At 49.3% G+C, this 17,187-nt stretch overlaps 2 protein-coding genes across 2 annotated transcripts in view; one reads left to right on the top strand and one right to left on the bottom strand.

Moving 5' to 3' along the window:
- The first annotated feature begins 302 nt into the window (after positions 1-302).
- MYL4 (myosin, light chain 4, alkali; atrial, embryonic) lies at positions 303-12,660 on the top strand. Its single transcript, XM_012655239.1, has 7 exons — positions 303-396; positions 639-801; positions 5,186-5,213; positions 9,731-9,880; positions 11,352-11,525; positions 11,981-12,058; positions 12,614-12,660. The coding sequence occupies exons 2-7, from the start codon at positions 673-675 to the stop codon at positions 12,640-12,642; spliced, it is 588 nt and encodes a 195-aa protein (XP_012510693.1). The 5' UTR covers positions 303-396; positions 639-672; the 3' UTR covers positions 12,643-12,660.
- Positions 12,661-16,470: 3,810 nt separating this feature from the next.
- The window catches only part of ARHGAP27 (Rho GTPase activating protein 27), a 1,269-nt gene continuing 552 nt past the window's right edge, over positions 16,471-17,187 (bottom strand). Inside the window, exon 2 of the mRNA XM_012655226.1 lies at positions 16,471-17,186. Coding sequence (XP_012510680.1) covers positions 16,791-17,186 — 396 coding nt within the window. The 3' untranslated portion in view covers positions 16,471-16,790. The remainder of the gene's footprint in view (position 17,187) is intronic.

Raw genomic sequence — 17,187 nt, 5'->3', positions numbered from 1 at the left:
ATCTGGGATTCGAGATCTGTGGAGTTCCTGGGATGCCTGCCCTGGAGAACGGAGGGTTTCGGTCTCTGCATCGGGAGGGTGTGGGACGGCGTGGGTTGGCTGGACCAGCTGTTGCTTCAGGGCTCCACGCCGGGAGAGTTGAGCCTCTGGGCAGAGTTGAGGGCCCAGAGTGGCTCTCAGCTTAAGGGATCTTGGCTTAAAAGGAATGTGCAGTGGGCTGCCTCTGTTCAGGAGGGGCTAAAAAAAGCCTCACCCTCCCCTGGGCTTTGTGTGAGGGTTATCAACTGCTCAAGTCAGCTCATCTCTCTGACTGCTCTGGCATTTTTGAGAGGGTCTGTTTTCCTGGCCTCTGTAGGTTTCCGCCCATTGGCAGGAAGGGGTCAGCCTGTCCTAGAGGTGGAGGCCATGAGGAGTGAGGTGTGCGGTGAAGGGGAGGGGGCCGGTAGCCCCAAACCTGGTGACAATACACAGTTGTCAGCTGTACCCTGCTGGTGTTTCTTCCTTTTATAGTCAGTAGCAGTTGCTGTTGCTCTCACCCAGCCCCTCTGTGGGAGCTCCTGCTCAGGATAAAAGGGGAGGGAGGCCGCCCTGTCTCCTATCTCATCTCCCAGGCACCGTGTCTCTTGGTTTCTTCTTAGATCGCTCCTCCACCGAAGATCCCAACAAGACAACATGGCTCCCAAGAAGCCTGAGCCTAAGAAGGAGGCGGCCAAGCTAGCCCCAGCGCCAGCTCCTGTGCCAGCCCCGGCCCCAGTCCCCGAGGCCCCCAAGGAACCTGCCTTTGACCCCAAGAGTGTAAAGGTGAGTGAGGCTCAGCCGCCAGGATGGGGGTGGGGATGACGTTCAGGATCCTGTTTGCCCTGGAGCTTAGAGATCTACTTCCTGTAGGCTGGACTGGGATGAGGACTGCGGTGTCGCAGTCTCGTGGCAGTGGAGTGGGCATTGGGGCTGACAAGGGGCATCTCCGGTCATAGGACTTTTCCCTTAAGAACAAGTTGCTGCTCTGTTCGAGGAAGCCCTGCTCTGCCACCCTAGAGTTGCCCAGCAGAGTCGGCAATGGTGGGAGTACAACCACTCAACTATCTACCCTCTTTAAGGCTGTAAGGACCATCACAGCAAAGGAAAGGAGACCAACCTTTTCCATGCAGGTAGTGTGACAGCTTTATGGAGAACAGATACATAATGACAGCTACCAGTGTAACTTGGAGTAAGTGATGTAAACAGCCGGGGAGTGTATTCCCTGTGCACTGGGGCCTGGGAAAGGCTTCGCTCACACACGCCCTAATGCTGGGTGAGGGAGGGTGGGAAGGGAGGCCGCAGGTAAGGTAAGAGGAGCCTGGGTCCCCCTCTTCCTCTTTCCCTATCCAGACAGGCCCCTCCTGGGGCTACAGCCTGGGCTCCTGTCTGCATCATGCAGAGGACTGGGCCATCCCAGGTTGAGACCCTCTCTCTGACCTGGTAAGGGAGCTGGGCCTGGTTCCTCTGCCCCATCCTGCTCCCCTCACACGGGAACATTCCTCTCCCTGGAGCTGGTGTAGGCCCTGCCTGCTGACTCAGTTATTTTAGACCTTCCAGCTATCTGGCCCAGCTGCTGAAGGAATGGGACTGAGAGAGGGTGGGCCGAGGAGGGAGGGGTTCAGAGGCCTCTGGAGAGGAGCAGTTTTAAGCCCTGGCACCGGAATGGATGAGGTCAAGTGGCTACTGGTATGAAGAGCTATTAATAACAGGTTGGGAGCTCTGAGCCCCTGGGGATCTCAGCCTCAGGGCAGGGATGGGGGTAGTGAGAATCAGGTCAAAATAAGAACGCAGGACCAGGTTCTCTGACAAGCAGGCAGGGAAATTAAAACCCAGGGCTCTGATTGTATGACCCCCTCCTGGCCCTCTCAGGATTCCTCCCAGCACCCACAGCAGGGATACCCTACAGCTCTTGCACCAGGGACCCTGGGGTTGAACCAGGTAATCCCCACAAGGGGCAGCAGTCGGGCAGAACTGCTTAGCCAAGAGATGGTGGCTATTGCTCCATTCCTGGGCTTGCTTCGGGCTCCCTCTGGGAAACTGAGACGAGTGTTAAGTCCTTGAAAGGACCATACATCACTTCCTCCCTGGGCTGAGCAAGAAAAGCTGACCATTTTGCCCCTTGAGATCCCTCCTCGCCTTTATTTCTGATTTGTTCTGATAAAGTGCCATAGCTATGGGCGTGTTGCCCTGCCAGGTTCCTGGTGTCTGGGCAACAGCTGCCTAGTAGCATGAGACAGGTGCCCTTACCCTGGCCTATCACCTCCCTCCATCCACACACCCTCCCAGTTTCTCACCCCTCTTTTCCACGTCTGCATCTGCCAATCCTGGGGGTTGTTGAAGTTGCTTTAAAGTAGGAAAAAAAAAGTAGGTTCCTTTCATGGGAGCCATTTTACCTATTATTGCACTTACCAAATTCTTTTGTGTAGGAGAGTCTTTGCTCAAAGATAGAGCAAAAGTAAACTTAAGCCCAATATATGTGGTTATGACCATATATTCAGTTTTTTTTTAAATCAGCTGAATTTAAGATTCAAGATTTTATGTTTTTATACTACCTTCTGTTACATGGTTTCTCCTGGGGCTTAAAGCATTCCAAAATAAGGCAAATGGTACCTTTTCCTTAGAGAGTTAATGCAGAACATCCTTTACCACATCCCTTAACTTCCTGACTACCCCTGCTTTTGGCCAAGTCCATTCCTGGACACAGCTAGTTTCTTTCCCAACCCAGTTTAACTACCCCCCACTCCCCACCCCTCAACAGCTCATGTAGCCACCTCCAGGGGTCCTCATTAATGGAGTCTGTTCAGGCCAGGCACGACGGCTCACATCTGTAATCCTAGCACTTTGGGAAGCTGACGCAGGAGGATCACTTGAGGCCAGGAGTTTGAGACCAGCCTGAGTAACACAGAAAGACCCCGTCTCTACAAAAGATAAAAAAATTAGCTGAGTGCAGTGGCTCACATCTGTGGTCCCAGCTACTCAGGAGGTTGAGGCGGGAGATTGCTTGAGCCCAGGAGTTTGAGGTTGCAGTGAGCTATGATGATACCACTGCATTCCAGCCTGGGTGACAGAGCAAGACACTGTCTTGGAAAAAAAAAAATGGAGGTCAGTTCTGGGAGACTAGGAGATGGGCTGGGCACGGCTCAAGCAACTGCAGAATTAGGACTGGGAATGGTGGCACATGAAGAGGATGTCTAGGGGATGGGAGATGATGGGGTGGGGTGGATAAAGACCATGAAGTAATATACAAGATCTTAAATTAAAATAATGACTCATGCTTAGTCATTGTCATTCATTTTCAGAGACTCCCACTTTCCCCTTCTGTACTCAGCATTGAGTTATTATGCATTACCAGGGTGGGGAATCCACAATTTATTCCTTCATTCAACAAATATTTTTTGAGTGTCTACTATGTAGTTCTGTGAACAATAACAAAACTCCCTGCCCTGAGGGACTCTTGGCTTCAAGGAAGCAGGGTGCACATAGAGGCACCAGTAGAAAACACTCGCAGAGGGTCGAGGGGCCGTGCAAAGCTACTCTTGCTGTCCCAGGGTGCCTAAGAGGGTATCAAAAGAGAAAATTATAATAAATTTGGTTTAAAGATCTCAATTGGCTTTTATCTGTGATTCTAGAATCCAGCAACATCTCATTTTTAAAAATAGAATGAGTATTCTGATGAGCTGAGGAGAGGAGGTTGGTGTTATAGACAGAAAACGGCTGAGGAAAGCAGAAACAGAAAATGAAATGCAGATTGGTGGTTTCAAAGTTACTTTTCTTGTAAAGGTTAAAGCGGAGGGGACTTCCTCACTATGCTTCTGGCTAAAACTGATCTGTTTGGAGATGTGGCGATTAATCTCTCACTTTCCTGATTTCTTAGAAGGTCAGAAACAGCTGAGTTTCGTCTTGGTGACGTGGCATTCAGCATGGGTGACTCCATTTTTGTTAGATCTGTTGGGCCTTGTGCAGGAGTCGGTCCAAACCAATGGCCTCCTATGCATTTTATTGAATAATGGACATGTGCTGCAGGAGGGGTTGGGGTGGAATGGGGTGTGGGAAGGCTTCACTGAAGGAGATGGATTTAAAGTCAGCATCAAGTAGAAAAAGGAGTCCTAGTGTGGGGAGTGGGGGCGCCCAAAGGGGGAGGAAGTGCAGCTTGTCAGAGGAGTGTGGACTGGGGGGAGACTGAAGGGGTGAAAGTGGGGACAGTTTATGGCTGGCTAGGATAAGGAATTTACCTTTGACCCAAAGGAATTACAATAGGGAGTCAGTGTAGGTTCTAGAGTGATCCAGAATATTTCTCTTTCTCTCCTTCCCTCTCACCTGGAGCCATTACTTAACAAATGGTGTTGAGAGAGCTTTGGAGGCTACATTACAGCCATCCCTCAGTATCTGAGGGGGATTGGTTCCAGGGCTCCCGTGGGGACCAAAATCCAGGGATGCTCAAGTCCCTGAAATAAAGTGGCATAGTATTTGCATATAACTACACACAGCCTCCCGTATACTTTATTTATTTATTTTTGAGACAGGGTCTCGCTCTGTTTCTTGGGCTGGAGTGCATTGGTGGGATTCATAGCTCACTGTAGCCTTGAACTCCTGGGCTCAAGTGATCCTCCCGCCTCAGCCTCCTGGTAGGCGTGCACCACTTAGGTAGGCTGATTTTTAGATTTTTTGTAGAGATGGGGTCTTGTTATTGCTCAGGCCGGTCTTGAACTCCTGGGCTCAAGCGATTTTCCCGCCTTGGCCTCCCAAAGTGCTAGGATTATAGATGGGAGCCACCGTGCTCGGCCTACTTTAAATCATCTCTAGTTGCCTTATAATACCTAATACAATGTAAATGCTATGTGAATAGTTATGCTGTACTGTTTTTAATTTATACTATTTTTTATTGTTGTATTATTCTTTTTTATTGTTTTTTTTTCCTGACATTTTTGATCTGCAGTTGGTTGAACTTAGGGATGAGGAGCCCGTGGATACAGAGGGCCAACTGTATTTCATAGCCTGTCTGTTGTGGCTCATTCATCAGAAGACTGGTATTGACACTTAGCCAGTAGTCTTCTCTTCTCATCAGTGGCCTGCTGGAGGTGACCAGACTGCGGTGGAAGCTACTTCTGCTTCCCATGGGAAGCCTTCAGTAATCCCAACCCTCACTCCTCTGTTTCTCTCCCCACAGATCGACTTCAGTGCTGACCAGATCGAAGGTGAGTGTGAACAACCCCATCTCCCTCTCTTTGCACTTTCCTGGAGAAGTAGAAGAAGGAAGACAAGGAGTAGTTGTCCTCATGGTAATAGTAATCATCATCATCATCATAGCAAACCTGTACTGAACACCTAGCACGTGTTAGGCGCAATCCTAAGCACTTTCCGTGGATTAACTTGTTCGAGTCTCATAACAATCCTATAGGGCAGTGATACTACCATACCCATTTTACAGATGATAAAACTGAGGCACAGAGAGGTTGGGTGCTTGTCGAGTCTCATACAGCAGTCAGCGGTGGAGCTAGGATTCAAAGTCAGGCAATCTGATTCCAGACCTGTGTTCTCAGGTACTCTGCCAGACTGCTTGGAATGTAACAGATGCTCAGCAAATGTTAGTGCTGTTTTTCTTCACCACTCAAAATATATCCAAGATATTTGGAAGCCTTCATTTCTGTTCCTGCTATTGGAAAACGTTCCTTAGGTTACCAGCTTCCCCATCCCTCATCATGAAGTCTGCCAAGATGCTCACCCATTAATGGTGGCAGGGCCCATGGTGACTCGGGGGTGCCCTAGTCCACTTGTGATCTCCATCAACAACTCTTCTCCATCTTTGTAGAGACAATTTATGTTTTCTCAATCTTATAGAAAGGGTTATCAAATGCAGCTTCAAGACAAGCCTCAAGATCTCCCAGCCTCCAATCTGATTGTCACTCTTTAGCCCCTCTTTTGTAGGAGTCTGGTGTTTTGAGAATGAAATGTTTCACCGTGTGATTAGCTACATGTCCCCAGCTGTAAAGCAGGGATCACTGACATTGCAGCTTATCCCTCTGCTTCCCCCAGCAAATGCCTCCAAGACATAAAATCACAGGAGTTGGAAGGGACCTTGGAAGATCACTTGATCCAACCCTGTCATTTTAAGCACGTACTGTATTTTAAAACTTAAACTAATACGTGCACATGATAAAACACCAACAAAATAAAAATCAAACATGTACTACTTAAAAGTAAATAATAAAAAATAAAAGTATTTTTTTCATGTTGATTCCTTTCCCAAAGACAACTGCTATTAACAGGTGTTTATGTATCCTTTGAGAAAAAGATAGTGACAGACAAGTATGTATGTATGTATATAAAGTTTACACAAATTCAGCCATGTGATACATACTGGCCTGTGCCTTTTATTAAATATATATTTGGATTTAATAATATGTAATATATTATCTAATATTATATAATATTTGGATATCTTTTCATAATCAACACAAACAGTTCTACTTAATTCTTTTAAATAATTATATATAGAGAGTCTCACACATGGATGTACCTTTTTTATTTAATAGGACTACACTGATAGGCCTTCAGGTTGTTTCCAATTGGAGGATATTGGCATGTTTTCCCCAGGCGATCCTCCTAGCAGTGGGTCAAAGGATGCGTGCATTTTACATTGTAGTGGTTATTGCCAAATTGCCCTCCAAATAAGTGACACCAGTTTACACGCAAATAGAGCATGAGAGCGGGCACGTGCATTTTTGGAACTAGTGAATTGTTTCACTGTTTTTGTAATGCCCTGTAGATACTTTCAGTCAGCAGTTTTGGGGGTGCTGTGAAATTTTTAATTTTGATGCATTCTAGTTAAATATATACTTATGTGGATATACAAACACAATGGCACCAGTGAAGACTCATGATCAAAGTTTTTAATTTCCCTAATGGGAATCATGGTCAAAGCCAACTGAAACAGCTGGTTGCCTCTTCTCTCCTAAACATTTTCAGTGGCAGAATTAGGGCTAATACAAAAGCCGCCTGATTCCATTCCGATCTTTTATCCCTCTGACCTTGAAGACATGTTTCTTTATGTTGGATCAGAATTGTTTCTCCTTAATTTTACCCCAGCTATCTCTTTATTTGCTCTTTGGTGAAGACGATGATGGTTTTCTCATGTTGTGGCGGAAAGAACGTTATTTGGAATCAGTGCCCTAATTCTGCCACTATTGGCCATGAGACTTTGGGCAAGTCACTTCTTCATATCTTACTTTTATTATCAGCAAGGTGAGAGTATTTGGTTCTTTTCAATTTCAAAACTCTGTGACTCTATCCAGCATCCGCTAGATACCCTCCATCTATTTGGAGATAGTTTTCAAATCCCTTCTTAGATTTATATTCTCTAGGTTATATGGCCCCAATTTCTTATATGCTTTTTTTCTCCCAGGTACTAGCTTTTAACCCTTGGCTTCCCTCTCTGGTCCCTCTCCAGATTTCCATATCCTTCTAGAAAAGGGTTACCACCATTGAACTCATTGCTCTCGTAAGCAGCTGACTACACTACTGCAGGCTATTGAGGAAGGGCCTCTTCTGGGCTGATGAACATCACTTCAAGGTCACACTGGCTTTGTTTTTTCCTAGTAGTAATCTTAAACTTTCCTGTTTGGTTTTTATGTGCATACCAGGATTCCCAGAAGGCCAGTAACAGGTTGGGGCATTAGTGGGCACGGCAAGCGGGTCTCTTCCTCTTCCTTCCTACCATTTCCTTGGTTTAATAGTTGATCAGAAGCCACATCTACATTGGATTATAAATGAGGATAATAATATCTCTAGCATAAGGGTTTTTTGGTAAAGATTAATGAGGTAATCTATGCAAAATTATCAGCTCAGAGCCTGGTCCATGGTAAGCACTCATGTTTCACTCTCCTATTAAGTATCATTATATCTTGTTTTTTCCCCCATTATATCTTCTTTTATGAAGAGATTCACTCTTTTGTTAAACCTGGCTTCATTCTTCTGAACAAACTAGGAGAAGATCAAAAAGTCTGAATTCAGAGTCAACTAACAAATATATAATTTATTGAGCACTGATGGCATGCTAATTGCTTTAAAGATTAAAAATAAATTAAATCCTTATAACAAGGCTGTGAGGTAGATGTTATTTTCTTTTTACAAGAGGAGGAAACCAAGGTTCAGTAAGGTTAAATGACTTGGTCAAGATCACACAGGTAAGCGATAAAATTGGGATTAAACTCAATAAGATAATACTCACAGCATTGTTTGAACATTTATTATGTGCTGGACATTATGTTAAGATTTTTTACATACATTATTGTATTTACATAAATTATTGTATTAATTTGAATGTAATTTAATATAAGGACCCTAAGAGGTAGGTGCCATTTACGGAAGAGAAGAGGTTTATCGAGGTTAAATATTTACTTGCCCGAGGTCAAGTAAGCAATGGAAATGGAATTTGAACTCGATTATTCAGTAATGTGAAAGACATGTGGTTTGATATCTTTTATATTCATAGAAAGCCTAATAAAGAGTTGCAAGTAAGGGTTTGGGGGAATCTTCTTTGATATGTAGAATGATTTGTAAATAATCTACATGCAGCCTCTAAGGAAATAAGTACTTAGAGAGTAAGTATTAAAACCAGTTTCTCTCCTAAGCAGTTCACAAATTCTTTTTTGGCTTAATCTGTTAATCTGCTTAGTGAAACACTTCCTTGTGGATAGTATAAAGTAACCTCGATGGTATTCCCAGACCAAATTATCTCCACTAATGAATTGGTTGAATCCAAATCAGTGAAGAATTAAGGTTCTTAGAAAAGGGACCAGGAATGCCTTCGTAATTCAGCCCTGGGATACCTGCCCTGCCACCTTCAGGGAGTCCAGTCCCTGTGGTTCTGAGCTGGATCCAGACTAGGAAACAGTAATAACCACCATTTGTCAATTCCCTTTCCACATGCCAGACACTGCTTGGCGTGCTTTGTGATCCCCCCAACAACCCTACTCAGGTGGACATTGTATCACTACAAGAAAATGAGCCAAGAAACAGAGGTTACTAGTTTGCCCAAAGCCATGTACGGGTCAGTGGCAGAGCTAGCATACTCTGAGTGTTGCTACAATGTCCCCTTGTCTGGCCTGGAGCCCTTTCAGCCTGGAACAGGCAGTACTGATAATAGCCGACTTTCCAGCACTTTGCAAAGTGCCTCCACATACTGCCACCTCCTCTGACTCTCACAGAAACAGGAAGGGGTGGGTGGGGTGCAGCCGTTATGCCCTTTGTGTGCACAAGGAAACTGAGACCCGGCCTGGCTTATCCTGTGCTGTGAAGCAGAGCCAAGATGAGAACCCAGGAGTCCTCACTCCCCGGCCAGTGCTATTTTCACTTCTCTGCCATGTTCCACAGTTAGGAGGCTTACCTACACCAGGGAAGGCTAAGTGGGTGGGGGGTGAGGCAGGGAGACATCCACATCATGTAACAACTGAATGGTAAACAAGTTCCCAGACCCAGCGCTGGAAGGCCCAGTGCTGGAAGGGGTCATGGAGGCATCAGGCTCCCTCTTTAGTTGTCAGAGGATAGAATGGGGACAGGTTCCAGGGAGAGCTAGGGATGATGGCCGAAGGGAGATATTTGAATATTTTAACAACCTCATTGCCCTGCTCTTCAGCCTGGGGTGAGGCTGATCATCCTCCAGCCACAGCGTTCACTTGGGGCCTGGGGCTGTAGCTGGATCTTCTCTTTACAGAGTTCAAAGAGGCCTTTTCGTTGTTTGACTGGACCCCGGCTGGAGAGATGAAGATCACCTACGGGCAGTGCGGGGATGTGCTGCGGGCCCTGGGCCAGAACCCCACCAATGCCGAGGTGCTGCGCGTCCTGGGCAAGCCCAAGCCCGAAGGTCAGCGTGGGCCGAGTGGCTGACCTCGCTGGTGTCTGCCCCGGCAGCCCCTGGGCTCCTCGTGCAGATCTGTCTCCTGTCAGCCACAGTCTCTCTTGTCCCCCTTTAGCCTTTCAGGACCAAGCTCCTCTACCAGGTTACCCTAGTCCCACTGCAGGAATTTATCTAGAAGCCCCCACACTTAGTTGATCCTTGAAGAATGTAGCCTAGGTTTGTTCTTTTTCCCTCATGAGGTTGGGAGCTCCTGGGGGGCAGGAGTGACATTCTATTGCTTCAGGGTGCTGGGGACATAGTCATGGCCAACAGCCCCCACTCCCCAACCCTGTAGCTCTCAGTCAAGGCGTCTGTCACAGCGCTGAGATATCCTCTGATCAGTGTGAGTTGTATCACAAATAACTCGTTTGTAATAATGATTAGAGCACCGAAGTTTGCAAATTATTCATTTAATATCAATTAGAGCAGATTCGAGATTAGCTCTGTAATGCCTCTTTCACGCATTTGCATTCTGATAGGTTTTGGTGAGTGAGCGTTTAGACAGCGGTGCAAGGGAGTCCCCTTTGTGAATGTCATTTGTCACATGTGCCAGTAAAGCTAACAGCAGCCCTAAAACTCGCACATCCTTCTCCTCAGAGGTGTAGGCACTGGGGGTGGGGGAGGCAAACCTGGGCAGGAGCCTCCCCCTCCCTTGGTTCTGGCCCCCTCCCCTTTTCTCCCTGAAGATACCAGTGGGGGGTGAAGGATTTGGGCAGGAAAGGGCCAGAGGGCAAAACTCGCCCATGTCAGCGGGGCTTCTTAGAGGTTAAAAGCCTCTTCCGTTTTGGGAGGTTCTCAAGTGGTTATAAAAGAAAGAAATGCCAAAATTTGTGGTATTTAAAAATGGTTTACATCTATGAAAGCTTTTGACACATTACAATGTGGGAGAAGTGTGTTATTCATAAGAGAATTGCAAATTTATAAAAATCGATGATTCAGAGTAGCTCCAGGCAGTGTGATCTAGTGATGGAACCCCATGTAGAGTTGTGCGAGACTTTCCTTTTTCAATCCTTTTGGTTTACTTCTGTGACTGTATGTGTGTCACATGTGAAAAGTCTAAACTGTGAGTGTGAGGCCTGGGCTCTCTGGCCCTTTGGGCCCCTCACACCCTGCTGCTGCCACCCTCAGCTCCTCTGCCTACCTGTCCACATGGTGCTCAGAGGTCTGGGTGGAGTCACGGTTCCTTTTTCCTTGTATCTTACTCCTTTACTGAGAAAAGATGCCCCTGAGCCCAAGTCTCCCAAGCCCCAAGTCTCCTCCCTTGCTCCGGTGGGCAGCTCTGTGCCCTCCAGGAGCACTGACTGGGAGCCCCACCCAGAAGCGGCTGCGGCCCAAGCCCTGGGTGCTGCCCCAGCTGGGGTGAGGCCCCCTCTCGACCCTCTGCTCCCCTGAGCATCTGCTCATTTTGCTTTCTCTTTCCTTCCTCCGCTCGCCGAAGAGATGAATGCCAAGATGCTGGACTTCGAGACGTTCTTGCCCATCCTGCAGCACATCTCCCGCAACAAGGAGCAGGGCACCTACGAGGACTTCGTGGAGGGGCTGCGTGTCTTCGACAAGGAGAGCAACGGCACGGTCATGGGCGCCGAGCTTCGGCATGTCCTTGCCACCCTGGGTATGCCAGCTGGGCAGGGACAAAGTCTAAGGGGGAGGAATGGAGGGGTGGGAGGTGCCAAGGTGTCATATGTAGGGGGTATACAAGGTCCCTGGGCCCCTGCGTCCTGAGGATCACATCCCAGTCCAGGCTCTGCCTCCCTGGGCTCTACAGGAACAACCTTCCCCAGCTGGGTCTGGAAGAGGAGCGGAGAGCAGGTTGGCAGAGCAGGGGTTACTATTGAGGCCTGAGAGGTGGGACCCAGGGCTTCTGTCCTTGTCTTTGCCTCAGACGCTCGGTCCCTGGCAGCTGTAAGGCAGAGGAAGAGGCTTCAGGGACTAGGAAGGGCCTTGAGACCCTCGCCCCACCTTCCAAAGCCTTTGGGGGAGCTTGGTCTGAACCACTTCCCAGATCCAGGGAGTCCCTCCTTTGCCGTCTGTAATTAAGAGCCCACTTCCTCCCAACCCCCACCGCAGGAGAGAAGTTGACTGAGGCTGAAGTGGAGCAACTGTTGGCTGGGCAAGAGGATGCCAATGGCTGCATCAACTACGAAGGTATTAGGTCATGCCTTGCTTCCCAGGGTACCCAGGGATGGGTAGGTGGGCACAGCTTGGGCTGGGTGGGTCCACGAGCTGGAGGGAAGATGCATCAGATGGGCCCTGGTGGACTCCCCAGTGGATGTTGTTCTTTTCCATCCTGGGCGTGAACATCCTGGTGTAATGGAAGAAGCATGGATTTTGGAGATAGCTCTGTGATACACTGGCTGCGTGGCCTCGATCAAGTCACTTGCCTTCTCTGAGCCTCAGTTTTCTCATCTGAGTAGCAAGAGTGGTTCTGACACCTTTCTCAAGGTTGTGGGGATTTGGAGAAATAATGCAGCTCATTTCCTCGGTGTTGAACATCAGCACGGAGTGGGCACAGAGCAGAACTCTCTCTCCGCCCTTCCCACCAACTCCCAAATAAGAGAAGGAATTACAGTTTGGAGAAAGGGGAGCAGGAAGGTTGGAAGCCAGGCAGGGTAGGAAGAGGGAAGAGGTGTAAGGGGCAAGAGGGAAGTGAAGGGCTGGGAGGGGCCGAGTCTGGAGGCTGATTTTCACCTTCTTTTCTAGCCTTTGTCAAGCACATCATGTCTGGGTGAAGCAGATTCCTCCAGGTGAGTGCAGCCTCTCCCTCCTGGTCCCTTCTGGGGTCACACAGGGGCTCAGGAGCAACACCACATGCCCTAGAGGTTTTCTGCCCCAGCCCTGGCCCCTTAAGAGTAAACTCCTTAGGATCAGGAGGTGAGAGCAGCCCAGTGACCACCATCTCCCCTGCTCCTGGTGCTCATGCCCTGTCCTCTTCCCTTCCTGCCGGCCTTCTGCCCTCCCTTGGCTGTCCTGTCATCAGTCATGACCTCCTGCCTCTCCCAGCATCTCTCAAGGCAAGACTGTGCCCTGGAGCCTGGGGCCTTCTGTGCAGGATCTTGGGGACGAGAGAGCTGGATCTCAGGGGAAGAGAGGGTCTCCGGCCTGTGCGCTTAACCCTGTTCCTTCTCACTTTCTCCCCTGGGCTCCCCCAGGTTCCCCCGGGATCCCCCCGGGCCTGGTGCCATCTAGATAGTGAAATGGGGTTTGCGATAAGGGGCTGGAGTGTGGGAGGGTGAAATGCCCTTTTGATCTAGTGCTTTTCTTTCAGGTGCCTGCCCTTGGCTTTAGCTGTACCAGGGTGACTTAGCCAGAGGCCTAGACTGACTGCGCTGAAATGAAGTCCTGGGCCATTGTGCCACAGCCCCAGGTCCTCCCAGGCCGCTCCCCTCCCTGTGAATAAATGCTCCAGTAAGGCTGGGCCAAGGTCCCTGGCTCCAACCAATCTCTGGGTTGTCTTTTAAAAAAACTAATGAATCAAATCGGATTTTGTGTGTGCGAGTGTGTGATAATGTCACCCGAGACTTCATGTGTACTCAGAGAAATGAGTAGTATCTGGCAGGTGGGAGACAAGGGCAAAGGCCCGTGGATCCAGAAATATTGGGGTCCAACCCATGAGCGGGAGCTCTGCAGGGTGGGCAGGCTGAGGAGTTGTGATTAGGAATTTCACTGCCTTCCAAGGCTCACTGTCCACCTATTGCACCACCCAGGGGCAGAGGGAGCAGCGCCAGGGCTGAGCTGGCGACTTCTCAGATGGTCCTTGCTGCTGCTGCTGCTTTTTAAAAACAGTGTGGTAAAAATACACATAACACAAAATTCACCATAAAATCCTAACCATTTTAAGCATACAATTCAGTAGTGTTAAGTATATTCACATTTTTGTGCAACTGATCTGCAGAACTTTTTTATCCTCTCGAACTGAAACTCCGTACCCATTAAACAGCAACCCCCATTCCCTCCTCCCCCGCCCCTGGCAATCAGCATTCTACCTTCTGTTTCTGTGAATGTGACCATCCAGATAAGTGAAATCAGATGGTATTTCACCAGCATGATGTCCTCGAGGCTCGTCCATGCCATAGCATGCGTCAGAATTGCCTTCCTTCTGCAAGGCTCAATAACATCCCGTTGAATGTCTAGATCACTTGTGGTTTTGGTCCTCGCTTCTCCACGTGGGCCCTTCAGTGCCTCTTCCTCTTGGTGGAAAGGCCCTGTACCTGATTCAGCCCTGCACATGCTCATCGGCTCGAGACCAGGGACTCCAGCTCAGAGATCGTGGACCTCAGGCCAGGAGGGCTGGTGGCGGGGGGTGGGGGTGAAGTGGGAAAAGAAGAGACAAGAAAACCAGCGATTGGGCGGAAGGAGAAGGACGATGTGAAGTTAAAGACACACGTGTATGAGTAGAAATACTTATATTGGAGCTCGGGGCCCAGTCACCCCAGAAGGGAGGTCCCAAAACCCCTGAGAACTTCCTAAACTGGAGTAAATACTTCCCACAGCCTTTCAACTGCCCTGTCGGGGTATCCACCACAGAACTTTGTAGAAGATCAGTGAATGCAGCCAAAGCTACCCGCCTGCCATGGGAAGCTGAGAACCATGAGCCCGAATTTGCCTTTCTCAGAATTTACAGCCTGGCCGGGGAGATGAGACCAAGGCCCATGCACACACCCTTTCTTCTTCGAGGAGGGGTTCCAGCTTTGGGAGCTGAATCACAAAACCGGAGATCTTTATACAGCAGGAAGGGGGCGTCATTGAGTATGGCGGTTCTCAAACTTAGATTTTAGCTCCACAGCCTTTTGCCGAAACTAAATTTTACGGGGAAGTGCAGGCGTGAAGCTGAAGGGAGCGCAGCGTCTCTGGCTGAGGAGGGGAGGGGTCCAGCTCCCTGGAGCAGAACCAGACTGATATCGTCAGACCTTCTAACTGTAAAGATAAGGACACAGGTGCTTAGAGGTGAAGGGCCTTACCTAAGGTCACAGCTAAAGGCAGTTGAGCCCAGGTTCCCTGAATTCCTCATTTTTCCGTTTTTCAACTCCCCAACCTGCCTTTGGAATTTTTCCAAGCTTGGCTCCCGGGACTCTTCTCTCTCGTTTGTCCCCTTCCTCTCGGGCTTACTTACTGCTCCTTTTCTTCAGTCATACTCCAGCATTTCTCCTCAGTGCCAGGGCCTCGGCAGGTTTCCTTCCCTTTCTTTCTTTCTTCAGCAAGTATTTAGTATCCACTGTATGCATTTATGAGGAGTTGGAGTCAAGGCTCCCAATGATTAAAAAACTGAAAGTGTGTTTTTCCGGCCAAGGCAGCGCACAGTGCAGTTAAGCAAGAGCATGAGGATGCGTGGACTAGGTAGAGAGTGACCCCGAATAGTGTAAGGATAGCTCCATCTATGTAACACTCGGTTTAAGTTCCAAGGGACCTACAGGGGAGGAACCAGGAGGAAGTGAGGTGTGGCAGGGAAGATTTTCCTCAGGAGATGAGCTTTAAGTCAGACCTTAAAGGAAAAGATGCCCCAAGGTTAGCGCTTTGGCCTGGGGAGCAGAAGGGCATGAACAAAGGTCATTACTCGCTCACTAATTCTACAGACACTCACCGAGTACCTGCTCTGCGCACAGCACTGGCTTGGGCCTTGGGGATATGCTGAACCACACGGACAGGGCCCTGCCCCACGGAGCTTATGGTCTAGTGGGAAGACAGACATTAGTTATAATCATGTGATGACATCCGCCAACATTTATTGAACAAGGTATCAGTCATTATTACATTCGTGAGCTATAGGGATCAAAAAACAGTGGTTTAAAAGAAACAGAGGTGCATTTCTCCCTCCCATTGCAGTCCAGAGGTTCGCAGCCCAGGGCTGGCAGGGCTGGCAGGGCCATCACTCCAAGGTCTTCAGGGACCTAGGCTCCTTTTAGCTGTGGCATCAGTGTGTGACCCCTGTTCATGGTCTAAGATGGCCGCTCCGGCTCAGCCATCACTTCCACTGAGGGAAGAATGTCCTGCTTGGCGAACCGCCTCGGGAACCAGCATGACTCATTCGTCACCTCTGTGGTGTTGGGCTTGTTCATCTGAAGACAGAAGAAACTCCTCTCCTTTCAGTCATCCCTTCCCTCCCCGGCCCACCTGGGAGGAGGTGTGGGTAAAGGGTGGGTAAAAGGCGACTTTATTTCTCAGATTTCCTTTGGCTACACTGACTTCCACTATCTCAAACCCAGATCCAGACCGTGGATAGCTGATCCTTGAACAACCTGGGTTTGAATTGCGTAGGTCCACTTATATGCAGATTTTTTCCAGTAAAAGTTACACCAAGTGTGCCTGCCTCTCCTGCCTCCCCACCACCTCCTCCGCCTCTGCTGCCTCTGCCAGCCCTGAGACAGCAAGACCAACCCCTCCTCTTCCTCCTCCTCCTCAGCCTACTCAACTCGAAGATGACAAGGGTGAAGACCCTTATGATGATCCATAGTATCCTTATGATTTTCTTAATAACATTTTCTTTTCTCTAGCTTAATTTATTGTAAGAACACAGCATATAATAATATTAATAGGACTGAGTCTGCTGGGATTTCTTCCACTGCCCTGAGGGGTGCCTGAGAGGTGGCACCTCAGGCAGGTCTAGTGAGAGTGAGTGGGGTGGGAACAGGAAGGGAAGGGGTTTCCCAGTTCTGGGGAAGATTTAAGAAGGGCTCTGGCCTGGAGCCAGCAATGGTACTGTCTCGACGACGGGATGATGGCAAGTGGTGGAACATGGGGCAGCTGCTTGTGTGGAAGGAAGAATATGACTGAATGTGCCCCAAAGGCCAGGCTCTCTGCCTCCCTGTGGACAGATTCTGGGGAGAAAGCGGCCAAGAAAGTTGTCAGACAGCGTAAGTAGCTTCATGGAAAGTTCCCACTGTCAGAGCCAAGGTGTGGAGCGGGGAGGAGACTCAGAGAAGGCCCCTGCCCACCGGGAAAGTAAGCTCGTCCGAAGTGGGCGGACACAGTGGCGAGCATCCAAAGGGACGCTAAGCCCAGCAGGTCTCCTCGCCCCAGCTCCGTGCAGGCGCGGCCACCCCCCGCCGCATACCTGCTCCGGGCTCTCCTCCCACTGCGGGCCGCGCACGTCCAGGATGGCCTCGTAGACATTCTCCGAGTCGCTGCGCGCTAGGGGCCGCGGGCACACCCAGGAGCCCGCCACGCTGCAGGCCTTGAAGCTGCCCGCGCTCCCGAGGAGGCCGGCAGGAGGCATGGCGGTGGCGCGTGCCAGGTCGTCCAGGGACTGCGCTGGCCGCACGGGCGCCGAGGACCGCACA

This window comes from Propithecus coquereli, unplaced genomic scaffold, assembly GCF_000956105.1.
Source record: "Propithecus coquereli isolate 6110/MARCELLA unplaced genomic scaffold, Pcoq_1.0 Scaffold469, whole genome shotgun sequence".
NCBI classification, from domain to species: Eukaryota; Metazoa; Chordata; class Mammalia; order Primates; family Indriidae; genus Propithecus; species Propithecus coquereli.
Note: the sequence above shows the minus strand (reverse complement) of the source record. Positions and strands in the feature narration are given on the sequence as shown.

Coding starts and splice junctions, on each gene's coding strand:
- MYL4 (XM_012655239.1), top strand. CDS start 673: ATGGCTCCCAAGAAGCCTGAGCCTAAGAAGGAGGCGGCCAAGCTAGCC. Junction 11,526..11,980: donor GCATGTCCTTGCCACCCTGG/GTATGCCAGCTG, acceptor CCCCCACCGCAG/GAGAGAAGTTGACTGAGGCT. Junction 12,059..12,613: donor TGGCTGCATCAACTACGAAG/GTATTAGGTCAT, acceptor CTTCTTTTCTAG/CCTTTGTCAAGCACATCATG.